Source organism: Salvelinus namaycush, chromosome 7 (genome assembly GCF_016432855.1).
Source record: "Salvelinus namaycush isolate Seneca chromosome 7, SaNama_1.0, whole genome shotgun sequence".
NCBI lineage: Eukaryota > Metazoa > Chordata > Actinopteri > Salmoniformes > Salmonidae > Salvelinus > Salvelinus namaycush.
In genome coordinates, this window is record NC_052313.1 from 21906103 (window position 1) to 21922908 (window position 16806).

Sequence of the window (16806 nt, forward strand, 5' to 3'; positions counted from 1 at the left end):
GGTACCACTTCTGGCTCTTGAGCGCTACTTTCAGAACTATTTTCAGAACTACTGGCTAGAAAGTATACAAAAGTACCGGAGAATCTCTTCAAGCAATTTTCAAAAATGTGTTTATTCCCATTATAGTGCAAGACAAACACTCATCAGTGCAGTTGCTACTATTCTAAGTAATGACTCGTTTAATTATGTACAACATGCCACAATGGACAATACAACTTAACAATAGTATCATGGCATTTTGTCTTGAAGGGTTCAATTACAAAAACATCAGCAGTTCAGTAAGACAAGTAACATTTTTCCAGAACTGTATAAACTCTAAAAAGAGAGGTAGTGAAGAAACCGTGTGATAAATGGAAAAGTGTGGCCAGTGGAAGGGGGGGGAGAGAGAGAGAGAGAGAGAGAGAGAGAGAGAGAGAGAGAGAGAGAGAGAGAGAGAAAGAGAGAGAGAGAGAGAGAGAGAGAGAGAGAGAGAGAGAGAGAGAGAGAGAGAGAGAGAGAGACAGCGGGAGCGGGAGCGGGAGCGGGAGCGGGAGCGGGAGCGGGAGCGGGAGCGGGAGCGGGAGCGTGGAAGGGAAAGAGGAAATGGGGCACTGAGGTCCTAATGAGATACGGTTGGGTACATTCAGTAGTGTCTGTTTGACCACATTAACACACACGCTCACAGGAATACACACAGACAGACAAACACACATCGCACACACAAATACACACACCTGTGGGCTATACAGCTCCATCTTGTGAAACGGGTTAACTGCAATGAGGATGTCTCCAACGTAGGTATAGATCTGGTCCTTGGCATAGCGCCTCTGAAGCTGCTCTGTGACTGAATTCTGGGAAGAGATCAAACGTGCGCATTCAGTATTGTGACATTCAAAGGTAATAATTGATGTTTGAAGAAACGTCATCACAGTATTTCAGTATCATTTGACGAGGGCCTCGGTGCAGAGCAATGATTACTGAGGAAACATTGCAGTAAGCTTCAACACTTATTAGGATTGCTTACGGTACGCTGGCAAGTTGGCAATATATCTGTCAGCGTAAATAAGCATTATGCAACGTAACAAATGTACACTGTCGTTGTTTACATGAATATGAGAATCTGGACTCAGTTCCGTTCATCATCTCCACCTTGATTCCATTAGGCATTGTGCTCAGATCATACATTCTGTTTCCACACCCTCCCTCGGGCCCAGACTAGGATATAAACTAAACCAGCCATGTAGAAGAATGGGCAGAAATATCCCGAGGCGACTGAGCAATTTGTATGTTTCAAAATGTCAATGGAGTACTCAGCTTTGATAAATCACCCTAAATGTGTTTGGTACAAATATTGCTATTTTGCTTCTACAGTATATTAATTTAATACCGGTGTAGAGACTAGAGGGACGTAATTCTGAGAGGAAACACTGTCCTAACTTAAACTGTGGGTGGTTATCAGTAACCTACACTCATAGAAAAAATGGTGCTATCTAGAACCTAAAAGGGTTCTTTGGCTGTGCCCATGGGATAACCATTTAAAGAACAATTTTGGGTTCAAGGTAGAACCCTTTTGGGTTCCAGGTAAATCCCTTTCTACAGAAACCCTAAAAGAACACATAAGCGTTATATCTGGAAGCAAAAAGGGTTCTCCTATGGGGACAGCCGAAGAACCCTTTTGGAACCTTTTTTTTTCATAAGAGTGTAGGTCAGGTATGGCAGCTTTGATGGGGATGGAGGCAACAAAAAATCTGAACTCATCATGAGGAGCTGAAGTGGCTCATGGGTCTGTGTACCCACATCCATACCCACACATGCAGTCAGAGCGGCCCTAGCCTTTTGGGGGCCCTAAGCGGTAAAAAAAAGAAAGTTGCTTCAGTTTTGGGAAATGTATCCATGGGCCTACAAAATGGGAAGTCGGCCACCAGTTGCCCCTCCCTGACCTAGGTTATTAATACAGAGTGAGAATAAAATATAACCACCTTGACACTGATTAACACAAAGACGATTCCATTTTTTGTGTGGATCTGAAAGGATTGGCTAGAGTTGAGCAATATGGCTAACAATTCCACCTATCGGCTAAGGGGAAGCTACTACCGTGTTGATAATAGATGTCCGATATCTTCAGCTAATTTCATCTCTTACCTCATCAAGTACTTCCAGGCTGACAAGGTCATCCACTTCGTCGGGGGTGGGGCTTGATGACATCATTTGACCACCTTTCTTGGTGTGGATGCGCTCATGCCTACAACACAGGATGCAGTATAAAGTCTAAAGCAACTAGTTGCATCTAAACAACTAACTTATAACAACAACATAGCTGATACGTGATTGCAGTAGATTAATCCAGCATTTAACAATGGCTTCACATTACGTTCCTCTATAATGTTATTTTCTTAAAACTGCAACACCTTGACTCCTTTTTCTCTTTTTACTTTCTATCTACTTAAATTAAACACATCTCCCACATCCACACACTCCCACATAAAAATACTACAGTTTACTATAGAATACTACAGTACTTACTATAGAATGCTGTAGTAAACTGTAGTACACTGTAGATTACTATACTACACACTAGTATTCCTCGATCATGTGTAGTACTTACTATATCGTTTTGTAGTATACTGTAGAATACTATAGTAAATACTACAGTATACTAGTTTGCTAAACACTACAGTCCGCAAAAACAATGCAGTTTTTAAAAACTATATTACAGTATTTTATTTGCATATACTCTGCCCATTCCCCTCCACCAATATTAAAATTTGGACCACCCGTAAGTGAGAAACCTATAGTACATGCCAATATAGAGCATATTGTGTTCCATACAAATTATAGAAAAGAGCAGAAGGACTGAACTATCTGTTCAGACCCCAGTCCTACATACCTACAGGTTATAGAACATTGGTCTTTTAGTATTTCTCCAGTAGGGTTCCTCAAGGAGAAAGACCCCACTTCTATGTCATAGATAATAAAACAAAAACACTTTAGTAAATATTACAGTAACGTCCCCAAAAACACTACAGTAAATAATACAGTGTACTACAGTCCGCAAAAACACTAGAATAACTACTATAGTAATACTACAGTATTTATACTATACTATTTTTTCCTGTAACTGAGTCAATCTAGATCGAATCAATCTAGATCAGGGGTCTCCAAACCCTGTTACTGGAGAGCTAAACTGTAAACTGTAAACTACCATCCTGTAGGTTTTCACTCCAACCCCAGTTATAACTGACCTGACTCAGTCTATCAACCAGCTAATCATTAGAATCAATCAGGTGCACTAGATTAGGGTTGGACCAAAAACCTACAGGACGTTAGCTCTCCAGGAACAGGGTAGTAGAGCCCTGATCTAGATCTATTCAAGCTGTGCTTCTACACAAGCTTTTTGCCCACGATGACAATTTAGCTGCATGGCTGTCCAGTCCCTCCTCTCCTGTTTGTCCTTTCACCTCTCTTGAGTGCGACTCCAAGTTTACCTCCCCAGGTGGATAAAGGTTGAGGCTGACCACAACAGAGCTTGACCAACTCTTAAACAAATAAATTGCTGGTCCCCACTGATCCTATTGTTATTGTGTCTAACCGGCTAGTAGCTCCTTTTCCTGTCTTTTCCCTCCCTGCCTTGTGGTGCCACGACATGTCTTACTCCACGTTGTCTGACTCTACTGGCTGATTGTGCTAAACCTGATTATAAAATGGTGCTGAATTCTTTTTTTTAACTGAACCTTTATTTAACTAGGCAAGTTAGTTAAGAACAAATTCTTATTTACAATGACGGCCTAGGAACAGTTGGTTAACTGCCTTGTTCAGGGGCAGAATGACACATTTTTACCTTGTCAGCTCGGGGATTCGATCAACCTTTCGGTTACTCGTTCAACGCTCTAACCACTAGGCTACCTGCCGCCCCTTGGCTGGTGTTTTTTCAAAAAAAATCCAATCCTCGCTTGACCAGCAACACGTGCCAGTATTGTGGAAAAACTCAATAATTATACCCATTCCTAAAGCATCTAATCCCTCTGTGCTGAATGACTTGACATCCTTAGTAACGAAGTGCCTTGAGAAAATTGTGAAAAGTCATGTTCTCAGCGCCACCCAGAAACTCCTCGACCCGTTTCAGTTTGCTTATCAGCCCAGTAGAGGAGTTGATGATGCCATTCTTATACTCCTCAACATGGTCTATAGACATCTAGAGGGTGCCAAATCCCATGTCAGGGTTTTGTTTGTTGACTTTTCTTCTGCCTTCAACACAATCCAGCCTTACATTCTGGCACAGAGACTCATTCGGGACTTCTCCTTAGATATGGGGCTGTTTTATTGGCTGTTGGACTTCCTGAGCCAACGGTCACAGCGGGTCAAAATAGGTCCCCACGTGTCAGACATACGCACCACCAACACAGGCTCTCCATGTACACTAATAGTTGTACTAGTTCCCATCCTGACAGACACCTTGTTAAGTTCGCTGATGACACTGCCTTGATCAGCCTGTTGCATGATGACGAGGAACACCATGGCCCGGTCCTAAATGACTTTGTAGAGTGGTGTGACGAATCACACTTAGTCCTGAATACCAACAAGACCAAAGAGATGTGCATAGACTTCAGGAAGTGTACAACACCTACCTCTGCAACATCTATCAGAGGTCAGAACATAGAGATTGTAGAGGAATACAAATAGCTGGGTGTCCTCTTGGACAATAAGCTTCAATGGAGTAAATGTACAGACCTGATCTACAAAAAGAGTCAACAGAGACTGTACTTTCTCAAAAGGCTGGGATCTTTTAATGTTGACTGTACTATACTGACTCTGTTTTACAAATCTTTCATTGAGAGTATTTCAACTGTTTGTATTGTTTGTTGGTTTGGCAATGCCACTGTCAGTCAGAGAAATATTTTGACAAGGATTATCACCACAGCAAGTAAGGTACTTGGAGTCAAACAGACAGGCCTGGATGAGATCTTTAAGGTCAGGGCCCTCTGCAAGGCTCACAAAATAATTTTAGACCCAAGCCACCCCCTGTACCCGGACTTTGAACTAGTCCCCTCTGGGTGCGGGTATAGGGCACCCCTCGGCAGGAAAAACGGAACTAGACAATCATTTGTGCCAGGTGTGATATCCCTCCTAAATAGCTTGGGCTAATGTTCCTATCCACCCAGTAAGGCCAGCCTCTTTTTATTGCTATGTAACTGTTAGGAAAATTGTATTGTCAATTTGTTTTGTAATTAAACGCCACTTTACATGACAGTGCAACACAATTTCCCTATGGGGACAATAAAGTCAGTAAAGCTGTGACAATGTCATTTTTCACGCTATTTGATGGGTCATACAGAGGTTTGATTTGTTAAAACATGGGTGTAGGTTGTAAAAACTACAGTCAAAGTCAGACATGAAACAGAAGAAGGAGAAACGAACAACACGTCTGCTCTCGAAAGGGTCTAGCCTGACTAAAACACATCTGGAACACAAGGATGACAGTGTCATCCTTAGATGTCGACAACAATCATCTAGACACAGCACAATGACTTGATTTCAGCAAAGTGCTGGGTTGTGGGTAGGCTACAAACTACAGTCTACAGTTAGGGCTTTGATTAGACAAAATAAGTGGGCAGGTAACTAGCTACCCCTACAACCCCTACTAGGGCATTCATATCCCCTACCTGTCGTTACTGTCTGTGCTTCTGTCTGTCTTTCCATGATGGCTTAAATGACAGAAATAACATTACAGTTCATAAGCAGGATATGGCATGTAGTTGCAGTGGTTGAACTTCATATCTGGGCTTCAGGGGCCCAACATTCAGTCACTGGTGAAACGTTGAGCCTGAAGGTGACCCAATATCCAGCTGATGTGCAATTTGGATTACTGTCTACATCCACATCCAAGTAAAGATAATGCCTATCTCCTCCAACGGCAGACAGTTGTGCAACCAGTAGGAACGTAATAGAATGCAATAGAACATAAAGTACTGTGTGGAGTAGGTGAAGCTTGAGTTTGAAAGTTAAGATGAAATAAATCCACTACATGTTCACGTTGGATCACGGCATGGGTCCCTTTTGTAGATAACAAGTAACATGATTGTACTATGACATGTCAAACATGCACGGTTATATAAGAATAGGTCTACATGGCCAACAGGGAGATGTTATGAAATACATTATGACATTCATATGGAAGGAGTTTCTAGAATGTTCCATACGTTTTTTGTTTTCTTTTATTTCACCTTTATTTAACCAGGTAGGCCAGTTGAGAACAAGTTCTCATTTACAACTGCGACCTGGCCAAGATAAAGCAAAGCAGTGCGACAAAAACAACAACACAGAGTTACACATAAACAAACGTACAGTCAATAACACAATAAAAATCAATGTACAGTGTGTGCAAATGTAGAAGAGTAGGGAGGTAAGGCAATAAATAGGCTATAGAGGCCAAATAATTACAATTTAGCATTAACACTGGAGTGATAGATGTGCAGATGATGATGTGCAAGTAGAGATACTGGGGTGCAAAAGAGCAAGAGGATAAATAACAACATGGGAATGAGGTAGTTGGGTGTGCTATTTACAGATTGGCTGTGTACAGGTACAGTGATCGGTAAGCTGCTCTGACAGCTGATGCTTAAAGTTATAGAGGGAGATGTAAGACTCCAGCTTCAGGGATTTTTGCAATTCGTTCCAGTAATTGGCAGCAGAGAACTGAAAAGAAAGGCGGCCAAAGGAAGCGTTGGCTTTGGGGATGACCAGTGAAATATACCTGCTGGAGCACGTGCTACGGGTGGCTGTTGCTATTGTGACCAGTGAGCTGAGATAAGTCGGGGCGTTACCTAGCAAAGACTTATAGATGACCTGGAGCCAGTGGGTTTGGCAACTAATATGTAGTGAGGGCCAGCCAACTAGAGCATACAGGTCGCAGTGGTGGGTAGTATATGGGGCTTTGGTGACAAAACGGATGGCACTGTGATAGACTACATCCAATTTGCTGAGTGGAGTGTTGGAGGCTATTTTGTAAATTACATCGCCGAAGTAAAAGATCAGTAGGAGAGTCAATTTTGCGAGGGTAAGTTTGGCAGCATGAGTGAAGGATGCTTTGTTGCAAAATAGGAAGCCGATTCTAGATGTAATTTTGGATTGGAGATGCTTAATGTGAGTCTGGAAGGAGAGTTTACAGTCTAACCAGACACCTAGGTATTTGTAGTTGTCCACATATTCTAAGTCAGAACCGTCCAGAGTAGTGATGCTAGTCAGGCGGGCGGGTGTGGGCAACAATCAGTTGAAGAGCATGCATTTAGTTTTACTAACATTTAAAAACAGTTGGAGGCCACGGAAGGAGTGTTGTATGGCACTGAAGCTTGTTTGGAGGTTTGTTAACACAGTGTCCAAAGAAGGGCCAGATATATACAGAATGGTGTCGTCTGCGTTGAGGTGGATCAGAGAATCCCCAGCAGCAAGAGCGACATCATTGATATATACAGAAAAAAGAGTCGGCCCGAGAATTGAACCCTGTGGCACCCCCATAGAGACTGCCAGAGGTCCGGACAACAGACCCTCCGATTTGACACACTGAACTCTATCTGAGAAGTAGTTGGTGAACAAGGCGAGACAGTCATTTAATGCAAAGGTCAGTTGGATCCTGAATACATAGTGCTATGTGGGGCCTTTGTAGCTTTTATCTTTCTACCATTGTCTAACAGAGGTCATCTGCATCATGACGGTACCTTGTCTTCCCAGTGGTTCCTATCTGCTGGTTGAGGTCTATGAGTTCCATCAGCTGTTTCTGCAGGATCCTCTCTCGGCCTACAATCTGTTTGATGAACACATGCTGGAGCAGGTCTAGAACATTAGGCCTCAGCTCAAAGTCCTTGATCAGACATCTGTGGGTGAGACAGTTGGACAGGGAGAATGTTACTGATGCTCTGGGCCTTGCAATCAGCAACTGAACATTGTGATACTCTGATTCATGCTTCTATTTTAGGGGGTGAATGGTGTATGACGAGCAAATCTGAAGAGGATAATAAAGCAAGTATTTTGGCCTGTAAATGAGAGGGAATGTTTACACTTTTGTGCTCTGTAATTAGCAACAACACACACACACACACACACACACACACACACACACACACACACACACACACACACACACACACACACACACACACACACACACACACACACACACACACACACACACAAGCACACAAATGCATGCACACACGCACCCACACACCAACAGACACATAACATACACACACACACAGCTCCCATTAAACTCACTTGCAGATGAAGTCGTTAAAGTGGTCCGACCACAGCTCCGGCTGGTACAGGGTAGGGGGAGGGTTTCTGTACGGGGGAAATCATCAAAAGATAAGATAAAATGTGAATTACACAGACTGGGAGGAGAACAGAGGCTACGGCTGGGAGCAGGATGATGGAATGAAATGTTAACACTGTGCTTCATTTCAGATACCAAGAGAAATCTCAACGTTAAGCCTGACACTCACATAGGGAAACTTTAAGGCCACTTGGATCTAAGCATTTCGGTGAAAAACACCAACAAATGATTTCGAACCTAAACAACACCAGGTTGTACTTGCAGAATGCTGACATAAACTTGTCATGGGACCATCAAAATGTTGACAGGTGTTATGCCAATCGGGATATAACACAGTTATAAGACATTATGCCCATTATGCAGACTTTCTACTCCAATCTCAAAGTAACCATAATGAATACAAAAAAGTTGTCCTTTAACAAGCAAATACAGCCAGACACTGTAGTTAGCTCCCCAACCCTGACAAGACAAGACCTCACCCACTAAGGAACAATAACGCTAATTTGCTATAATTCCCTGTCCTGTTTAAAGTGTCTCTTTATAAGAGGGTGCTTGGCACAGGATGTAAGAGTTGATATTGACTCGCTAATGCAGCGGGGCCTTTTCACGTCCGCAACGACAGCGATTCATTGCTGTAACGGGAGGGCATACATCTCCTGGTTATCACACTTAGTTCACACCCCATATAGACAGAGTGTGTGTCAGACATTTAAATGGACTCTGTTCTGCCAACGCTCCCACTATTAAAATGAATTCTTATCTGGAAGACAAACAGGTCTGGAGAAGCTGTGGGGAGGGGAAAGTCAAACATCTGCTTTCTAGACCTGGATACTGGAGCTGAATGTGGAATCTAAGAGCTGAGAGGAAACAAGGACTGTAGGGATATACTGGTGAGAGACTAAAGGGTTTTGACAATTGTAAAAGGACGCAGCCATCAATAATATTGAGTCAAGATAATAGCGGTGGTCAAACGAGCTCATCATATCTCATACAATTCTCATGCAACTAATTGATCTGTGTTATTAGTACAACCTACTCAATGTGTTTAAAATGTGTTATTCCGGGAAACATTTGGACCATTCCTATACACCCCTGTATCTTTCTTCTCCTCCTCCACAGGCGGTGGGTTCCAAAAGGGTTATTTGCGGAGGTATGGGGTTTTACCAAGAACCGTTTTGATCTGAAGAACCCTTTATGGAAGACAGCGGTTCTTTGTAAGGTACAGGGTTCCACCTAGAACCTTTGTCATCCTAAGAACCGTTTTTGGAAGAAAGGGCTCTTTGATGATTCTTTAGTAGGCAAGAAGGACTCTTTGGAAGGCAAGAATGGTTCTACAGATTTCCTAGCATACTCTTTTGCAGGGTGGTTTTCAAAATGGTTTGTTTAATGTCTGTGTTTTTGCATGTACATTGATACATTTTATGCTACACACAGAAAAATAGCATGAATTATTCTAAACTAATCCAATCTGTTAGTAGTTGGACTTATTGCACCTGTTACTGAGATGGTTGTTCTAGATGGTTGTTCCAGTTAAGATGATTGATTGAGGTATTCTCAATAGTCAATCTTCCCTACAAAATTCCACTTGTTGGATATCCTAACTCTGGTTGGATTCCAAAACTAATTAAACATCACTTTGCAAGCCAGCATAATGTGACTTGCAGGCCTGATGTGGCCTGTAAACCAGGAGTTTCCTAACACCACTGTGTTAATAAAAAAAACATATTTTTAACTTTATTTAACTAGGCAAGTGTTAGGGTATAATTAGGCTCTCAAATAAAGGCCTTATGATATATGTAATATATTGTCATAAATAATGACATTTTAAAGGCTAGTAAGGCTGGTGGAACTGTTCATAGAGGGTTCTAGGAAGAAGATAAAAGGGTTCTCGGTTAAACCATTCATAGAGAGCTCTAGGTAGAACCATTTACAGGGGGTTCTATGAGAACCCTACATAGTGGGTTCAGGTAGAACCCTCTGTAAAGGCTTTTACCTAGCATCAAACAAGGGGTCCCCTATGGGGACAAACTGAAGTGTTCCTTTGACCCTTCCTTCACCTAAATTCATGTATTTTGGACATGCACTGTATGCTGGGACATATTTTGTGTGTGTATGTTTGCCTGCATGTGTAGTGTGTATTTTAGACTTGACCTGGGGTCTGTTCCCGTCCCTTATCTGGCTGGGTCACTGCTAGGCAGTGCCAGGCCAGAGGGAGTGTTGGCAGAACTGCTCTCTCTGGGATCAAACCGGGATAATCCTGAACACAGGTTCCCTAGCCATAATCCAGTGGAGGAACAGCTTCCGGACATCTTGGGTGATGTCATCATGGCTATTAAATGGGGACAGCACTTCAAGCAAAAACACAGCGCGTACCTCCGCTGGTCACTAGTGTGTGAGTAAGAGAATGAAATGAATCACTGTTGAACTCAAGGCCCATTTGAATGCATTAGTGAAAATGCATTTACAAACCTCCTCAATGTGTTTGATTACTTGTATACTAGCCTGTCTGCTGGCATGACAGGACAGCGTTGGATGTAGAGTGTTGGCAAAACAAAGGATAAGGGAATTTTGGCAACCAAAAATACAAAAGTCAGTGGCAATCATCCCACTGAATCTATTGAATTTTGTCCATTTAACATGGTTTCTCAATGGAGATCCTGGCCAGCATGGTGAAAGAGGAGTGTGAGGGAAGTGTGTGGAGAGAGCCTGCAGCTCTTGTAACAGCAGTCACAAAGATTCAGAGAAAGCTGTGTGATGATGACTGCTCTGGAGCAAAAAACCTCCAAGGCAAAGAGTACACTAACAACAGAGGGGGGAGCTGAGAGAATGGCCTTTGTGTGTGTGTGTGTGTTTTTAGACAGAGAGGGTCATAGCAAGAATGAGAGAGATAGAGAGAGAGAGCGAGAGAGAGAGAGAGAGAGAGAAAAAGAGAGATAGAGAGAAAGAGAGATAGAGAGAGAGAGAGAGAGTGAGAGAGAGAGAGAGAGAGAGAGAGAGAGAGAGAGAGAGAGAGAGAGAGAGAGAGGTGAAAGAAAGAATAGAGAGGAAGCTACTCTTTTGTCATTTGCAATGTGCAATTTTTCCAGTCTAGTGAGGCGTGTGTGTGTGCCTCTGTGTGTCGGCGCACACAGTGGTAGGGTGGAGATGGACAAAATGTTGTGGCGTCAAGATGACAGCGGTGATGAGCGCTTGTGCACCCGCCTCACAACCTGAAGACCAATGACAGTAATCAATAACCATTCACCTCCTCCGCCCCCAACACAGTGGGGGCAGAGGAGGAAAAAGATGATCTAGATTCCTCCCTATGTATCAACAGAAAGAGGAGGATCACAGTAAACAGCAGAGAGAGGTGGTACGTCTAAGCTGCTGTAATGCAAAAGAAAGCTATCTATTCATTTTGCCTTCTGACAGATCCAAGCCCCACAGACAGTTGTATGGAAGGCCAATTCGTCTCGCTGGCTACAGAACTGTAGAGTGCAAATGGTTTTGTAAATTGCAGTCCAAACCGCCTGCACTGCCCTACTTTGACGTTCTATTCTACCAACTGAAAAGCGCAGTAATGGACATATGATTGCTGCATATGATATAGACTAGGCGTGCATAAAACCTAGTTGTGATGATTGTGTTGCTCTTTTGTGTATGAAGGGCCCTCACAGTGTTCTACAGGAGCACCATCGAGAGCATACTGTCAGGCTGCATCACAGCTTGGTACGGCAACTCCACCGCCGTTGACCGCATGGCTCTTCAGAGGGTGGTATGCTCAGCCGAATGCGCCATTGTGTGCACACTGCCTGCCCTCCAGGACACCTACAACACCAGGTGTCGCAGGAAGGCCAAGAAGATCATCAGGGACCTCAGCCTCGCCACGGCCTGTTCTCCCCGTTTTCATCACTCAAATGCGGGCAGTACAGGAGCATTATGGCTAAAACTAAGACTGGCCAATAGCTTCTACCCCCAGACCATCAGGCTGCTGAATAGCCACCACTAGTTAGCTACCTGCTCCCCCTGCCCCCCCCCTGACTTTCTACCACCCCTCAACAGACATCTACCCTGCCCCTACCCCAATGGACATTTATCATTATGAATAGCCACCACAGCTGCCATCTGTGTAGTAGTTAGATTGCTAGGCTGATGTTAGTTGTTGCAATAACGTCTCGTTGTCTGATATCTAACAACAGATGTTAGCTCTCATAGCTAACGCCTAGCCTTTAGCTCAGTGAGTTAGGCAATTACTTCCTTCTCTGTTGGATATCTTGCACTGAAAACCCCGGTTCAATCCCAAGATGGTTAAATGTGCAGTTATAGGAGCCTGACCTGGGGATTTTGAAGAGAGCTCTCATTGGATGGAGGTCGGAGAGGGGCGGGTCTCCATCTCCCAGCTCTATGGCAGTAATGCCCAGGGACCAGACGTCACAGCGAGCGTCATACGTGGAGTCCAACTGCTGCTCACACGCTATAACCTGTAGATGGAGACACGCGCACACACCCTCATTACGATTAGCAGCAGGAAAATGCAGTCTGTCTTTCTAATAGTTTCAAAAAGCTTTTCTAAGGAGAATATTACTGAGAGTGTCTTGGGAGTTACGGGCACACCTTTATCAACAACTGCTGCAGGCATCTACAGGGAATATTGTACAGATAGGACACTCGCACGCACGCACGCACGCACGCACGCACGCACGCACGCACGCACGCACGCACGCACGCACGCACGCACGCACGCACGCACACACACACACACACACACACACACACACACACACACACACACACACACACACACACACACACACACACAAACACCGCCATCAACAATATCCTTAGGCCGAAATGGCATCCCACTAACAAAATAGATCTCCCCATAGGAGACACATACGGTACGTACACAGACAGAGCATCGATACACACAGTTAAATCCACACCCAGACACCTCAATCACCTGCAGGGAAACAACAGTAATCATTCCCAAGGTACATACTTTAGTAGCGGACTCAACAAATGCATAATATTGTCCAAACATAACAATTACAACATCATTAAGACACCTTTATCAACAAGGGTCCCAGAAATAAATATTCTAAATGACAAAATGTCACATGAACATAATGAAGTACACATTAACGTGCAGAATGCACACCACAGCACAGTACACACGCACAAACACAGATGAAGAGTAGTGTCATGAACAACTCACATGAATAACAAGAAACCGTGAGCAATACGGAATCTTCATCTCAACAGTCATGAAGAATATTCAACATTTACGACAACAAGACGAGCCAAGCAGATACATTAGAATCCATCTTGCCTTACCCTCAACTCAAATCCACTTCATTTGAGGTACTCTTATCTTTTTCCAACAAAGCACAGTAGGTACCATCCAACCCTTCGTAAAAAACTTCCAAAACTGGCAGAGAAGCCTTACGATAGCCTATCGACTATCTGCCGCACTCCTCTCTCTGTGTCTGTTCGGTGTTCTGTACGTTGTTTTTTTTTTTAAGTATTTTATTACTCAAATGGTCCACCTGAAAGGACATCCACCTCCGAATCTAATGTCATTAGCTATACTCTATGTAAACGTTATGTAAAATGCCATTTCTCCGCATGAGTTAACACCAAATACGTTTGCAAAGTGGATGTAAAAGTCATGTAAAAAAAGAAGGACGGCTGTTCTAACCAGGTCATCTTCAGCATCATGTTGTGGTGTGAGCCAGCCAAGTGTCTTGTGACAGACAAAAACATTGAGTAGCTGGTCAGAGGCCAACACTCAGGTGAGATTTGGTTCTTATTCGGGGCTCCCGGGTGGCGCAGCGGTCTAAGGCAATGCATCTCAGTGTTAGAGGCGTCACTACAGACAACCTGGTTTGAATCCAGGCTGTATCACAACCGGCTGTGATTGGGAGTCTCATAGCGGCACACAATTGACCCAGTGTCGTCCGGGTTTGGCCAGGGTAGGCCTTCATTGTAAATAAGAATACGTTCTTAACTGACTTGCCTAGTTAAATAAAGGTCAAATAAATAAATTCTACTTATCAAGGTCAACAAAAGTCAGCATTCTTTCTACAGGTCCAGTGTTGGGTGCTGTGTAAGTGTCTATCGAGGTAAAAGGAATGAGGCCTACCTCTGGCGCCATCCAGAAAGGTGTTCCCACTGAGGTGTTCCTACGAAGACGAGTGTTCGTCAACTGGGCCGAAACACCTGCACAAAGACACAAGGACAACATAGCTCAATTAGATAGGATCCACAGTATGAACGGCTGTATACATCGGGACAGCACAGTTCAGTTACATAGGACATCTATAGACAGGAGCATTCATTTAAAGCAATATAATGATTTTTTCATCTCATGTCCATCAGACAGAAACCAGAGCAGCTGGTTCCGATGATGAGCTGTCATAGGGTCAAAGAGTGAAGTGCTATTCATATTCCAGCTGGGATGGATGAGGTAAACGAAATTCCAAACCCACTCTGTTAGCCATGATGGTGCGGTCACTGGTGACATTGAACGAAAACAGACGTGTGCACAAACGCATGCACACACACACACACACACACACACACACACACACACACACACACACACACACACACACACACACACACACACACACACACACACACACACACACACACACACACACACACACACACACACACACACACACACACACACACACACACACACACACACACACCCAAACACTCAAACACACACACATAGCCTCAAACATAGCCTATACACACGCCAACTTGTGATAGCTCTCAAGCAAATGATGGATTGCTTTGCATCACAAATACCCTCAGGTGATTTAGCAGTGCATTTGACTAGAGATCCATCACGAACAAACCTCAGAACGACTTTATTAGCACTTGCTTTCTAATCTACACAATACCGACTAAACCCATTCAAACCATGACATGATTTAATTGGTATCAATTGGTAAGTGTTCACATTATCTTCTGGTCATTTTGAAAGGAGACTGTATACATCTCAAACAGCTACGTCTACGGTGGATATTTAACTAAGAATTATTCTAAAGGTCCAGTCAATCTGAATGGGACCACGGGTCGGCTCTTCACTGTGACCATAGCCATTAGCAGAAGGCTGCTTTCTCTTCCTACCTTCACAGTTGTGAGGGTAGGAAGATGTTACACACATGAGTAACACTCATGTGCAGTGGTGTAAAGTACTTTAGTAAAAATACTTGAATGTAATACTTAAGTCGTTTTTTGGGGGGGTATCTGTACTTTACCGTTTAACTTTTACTTCACTACGTTCCTAAAGAAAATAATATTATTTTTTACTCCATTTTACAGTACTCGTTACATTTTATATGCTTAGCATGACAGAAAAATGGTCAAATTCACGCACTTATCAAGAGACCATCCCTTGTCATCCCTACTGCCTGATCTGGCAGACTCACTAAACACACGTTTCATTTGTAAATGATGTCTGAGTGTTGGAGTGGCTACTGGCTATCTGTCAATTTAAAAAACAAGAAAATGATGCCATCTGGTTTGCTTAAAATAAGGAATTTGAAATGATTTATACTTTTACTTTTGATACTTAAGTATATTTTAGCATTTACATTGATTTTTGATACTTAAATATATTTAAAACCAAATACTTTTAGACTTTTACTCAAGTAGAATTTTACTGGGTGATTTTCACTTTCACTTTAGTCATTTTTGATTAAGGTATCTTTACTTTTACTCAAGTATGAAAATTGGGTACTTTTTCCACCACTGCTCATGTGTTAATATCAAAATGTCTGGACAATCAACGACAGGCCGAGCCACAGTCGTGACTCCAGACTCCAGTCCAGACAAATCAGTGTGAAGCTGCAGTAGGTGGTAGAGGAACAGCTTGAACTGAATCCACCGATGAGTACTAGGCTATCAACAGAATGCAGCAGGACAACTACGGACTGAGAGAGAAGCTGTGCATCAACAAATAGCTATGTGGTTACTATGTGCTTATATGTTTAAACAGACAACTGGAGAATTCCAAAGTATTTACAATACAGTATATGACATGTTGCTAGCATAGATTAATATACAGTATACAGTACACTCCATCTGAGTCAACAAATCACAAATTTGTAAAACAATGTTTGTTTTATCTATGCTGTATGTAACTGTATAGTAAATATTAATGAACTAGAGTATAAAATGATGTTATTTGTAAAGAGTATATGTTGGATATCTCTCCGAGGACCTCCTTGTTGAATGGGTTAAACTGAATTCTGGATGGAATGAATAGCCAGGAGAAGGAATGCAGTAAGCAGCAGATTCTCAACGGTGCTGTAGCAAACATCAAAAGGGATTAGGATTATATGCAGGAGGGGATATACACAGGGCTGACACACTGTGCTTACACACGTTCATGCATGCACACACACACAAACGATGCATGCACGAACACATACATGTTACTAGCAGAAAAATGTGCACAGATAGTCAGTACACAGACACATTTGAGTCATTTATCAGAGCGACTT

The 16806-nt window shown here is 42.9% G+C and overlaps 1 protein-coding gene across 1 annotated transcript in view; it reads right to left on the bottom strand.

The window, feature by feature from the left end:
• The window catches only part of myo3a (myosin IIIA), a 64040-nt gene that overhangs the window by 24992 nt on the left and 22242 nt on the right, over positions 1-16806 (bottom strand). Inside the window, exons 5-11 of the mRNA XM_038997242.1 lie at positions 14427-14503; positions 12620-12765; positions 8248-8313; positions 7692-7847; positions 5640-5681; positions 2122-2221; positions 714-830 (exon numbers count right to left, since the gene is read on the bottom strand). Of these exons, the coding sequence (XP_038853170.1) occupies positions 714-830; positions 2122-2221; positions 5640-5681; positions 7692-7847; positions 8248-8313; positions 12620-12765; positions 14427-14503 (704 nt within the window). The remainder of the gene's footprint in view (positions 1-713; positions 831-2121; positions 2222-5639; positions 5682-7691; positions 7848-8247; positions 8314-12619; positions 12766-14426; positions 14504-16806) is intronic.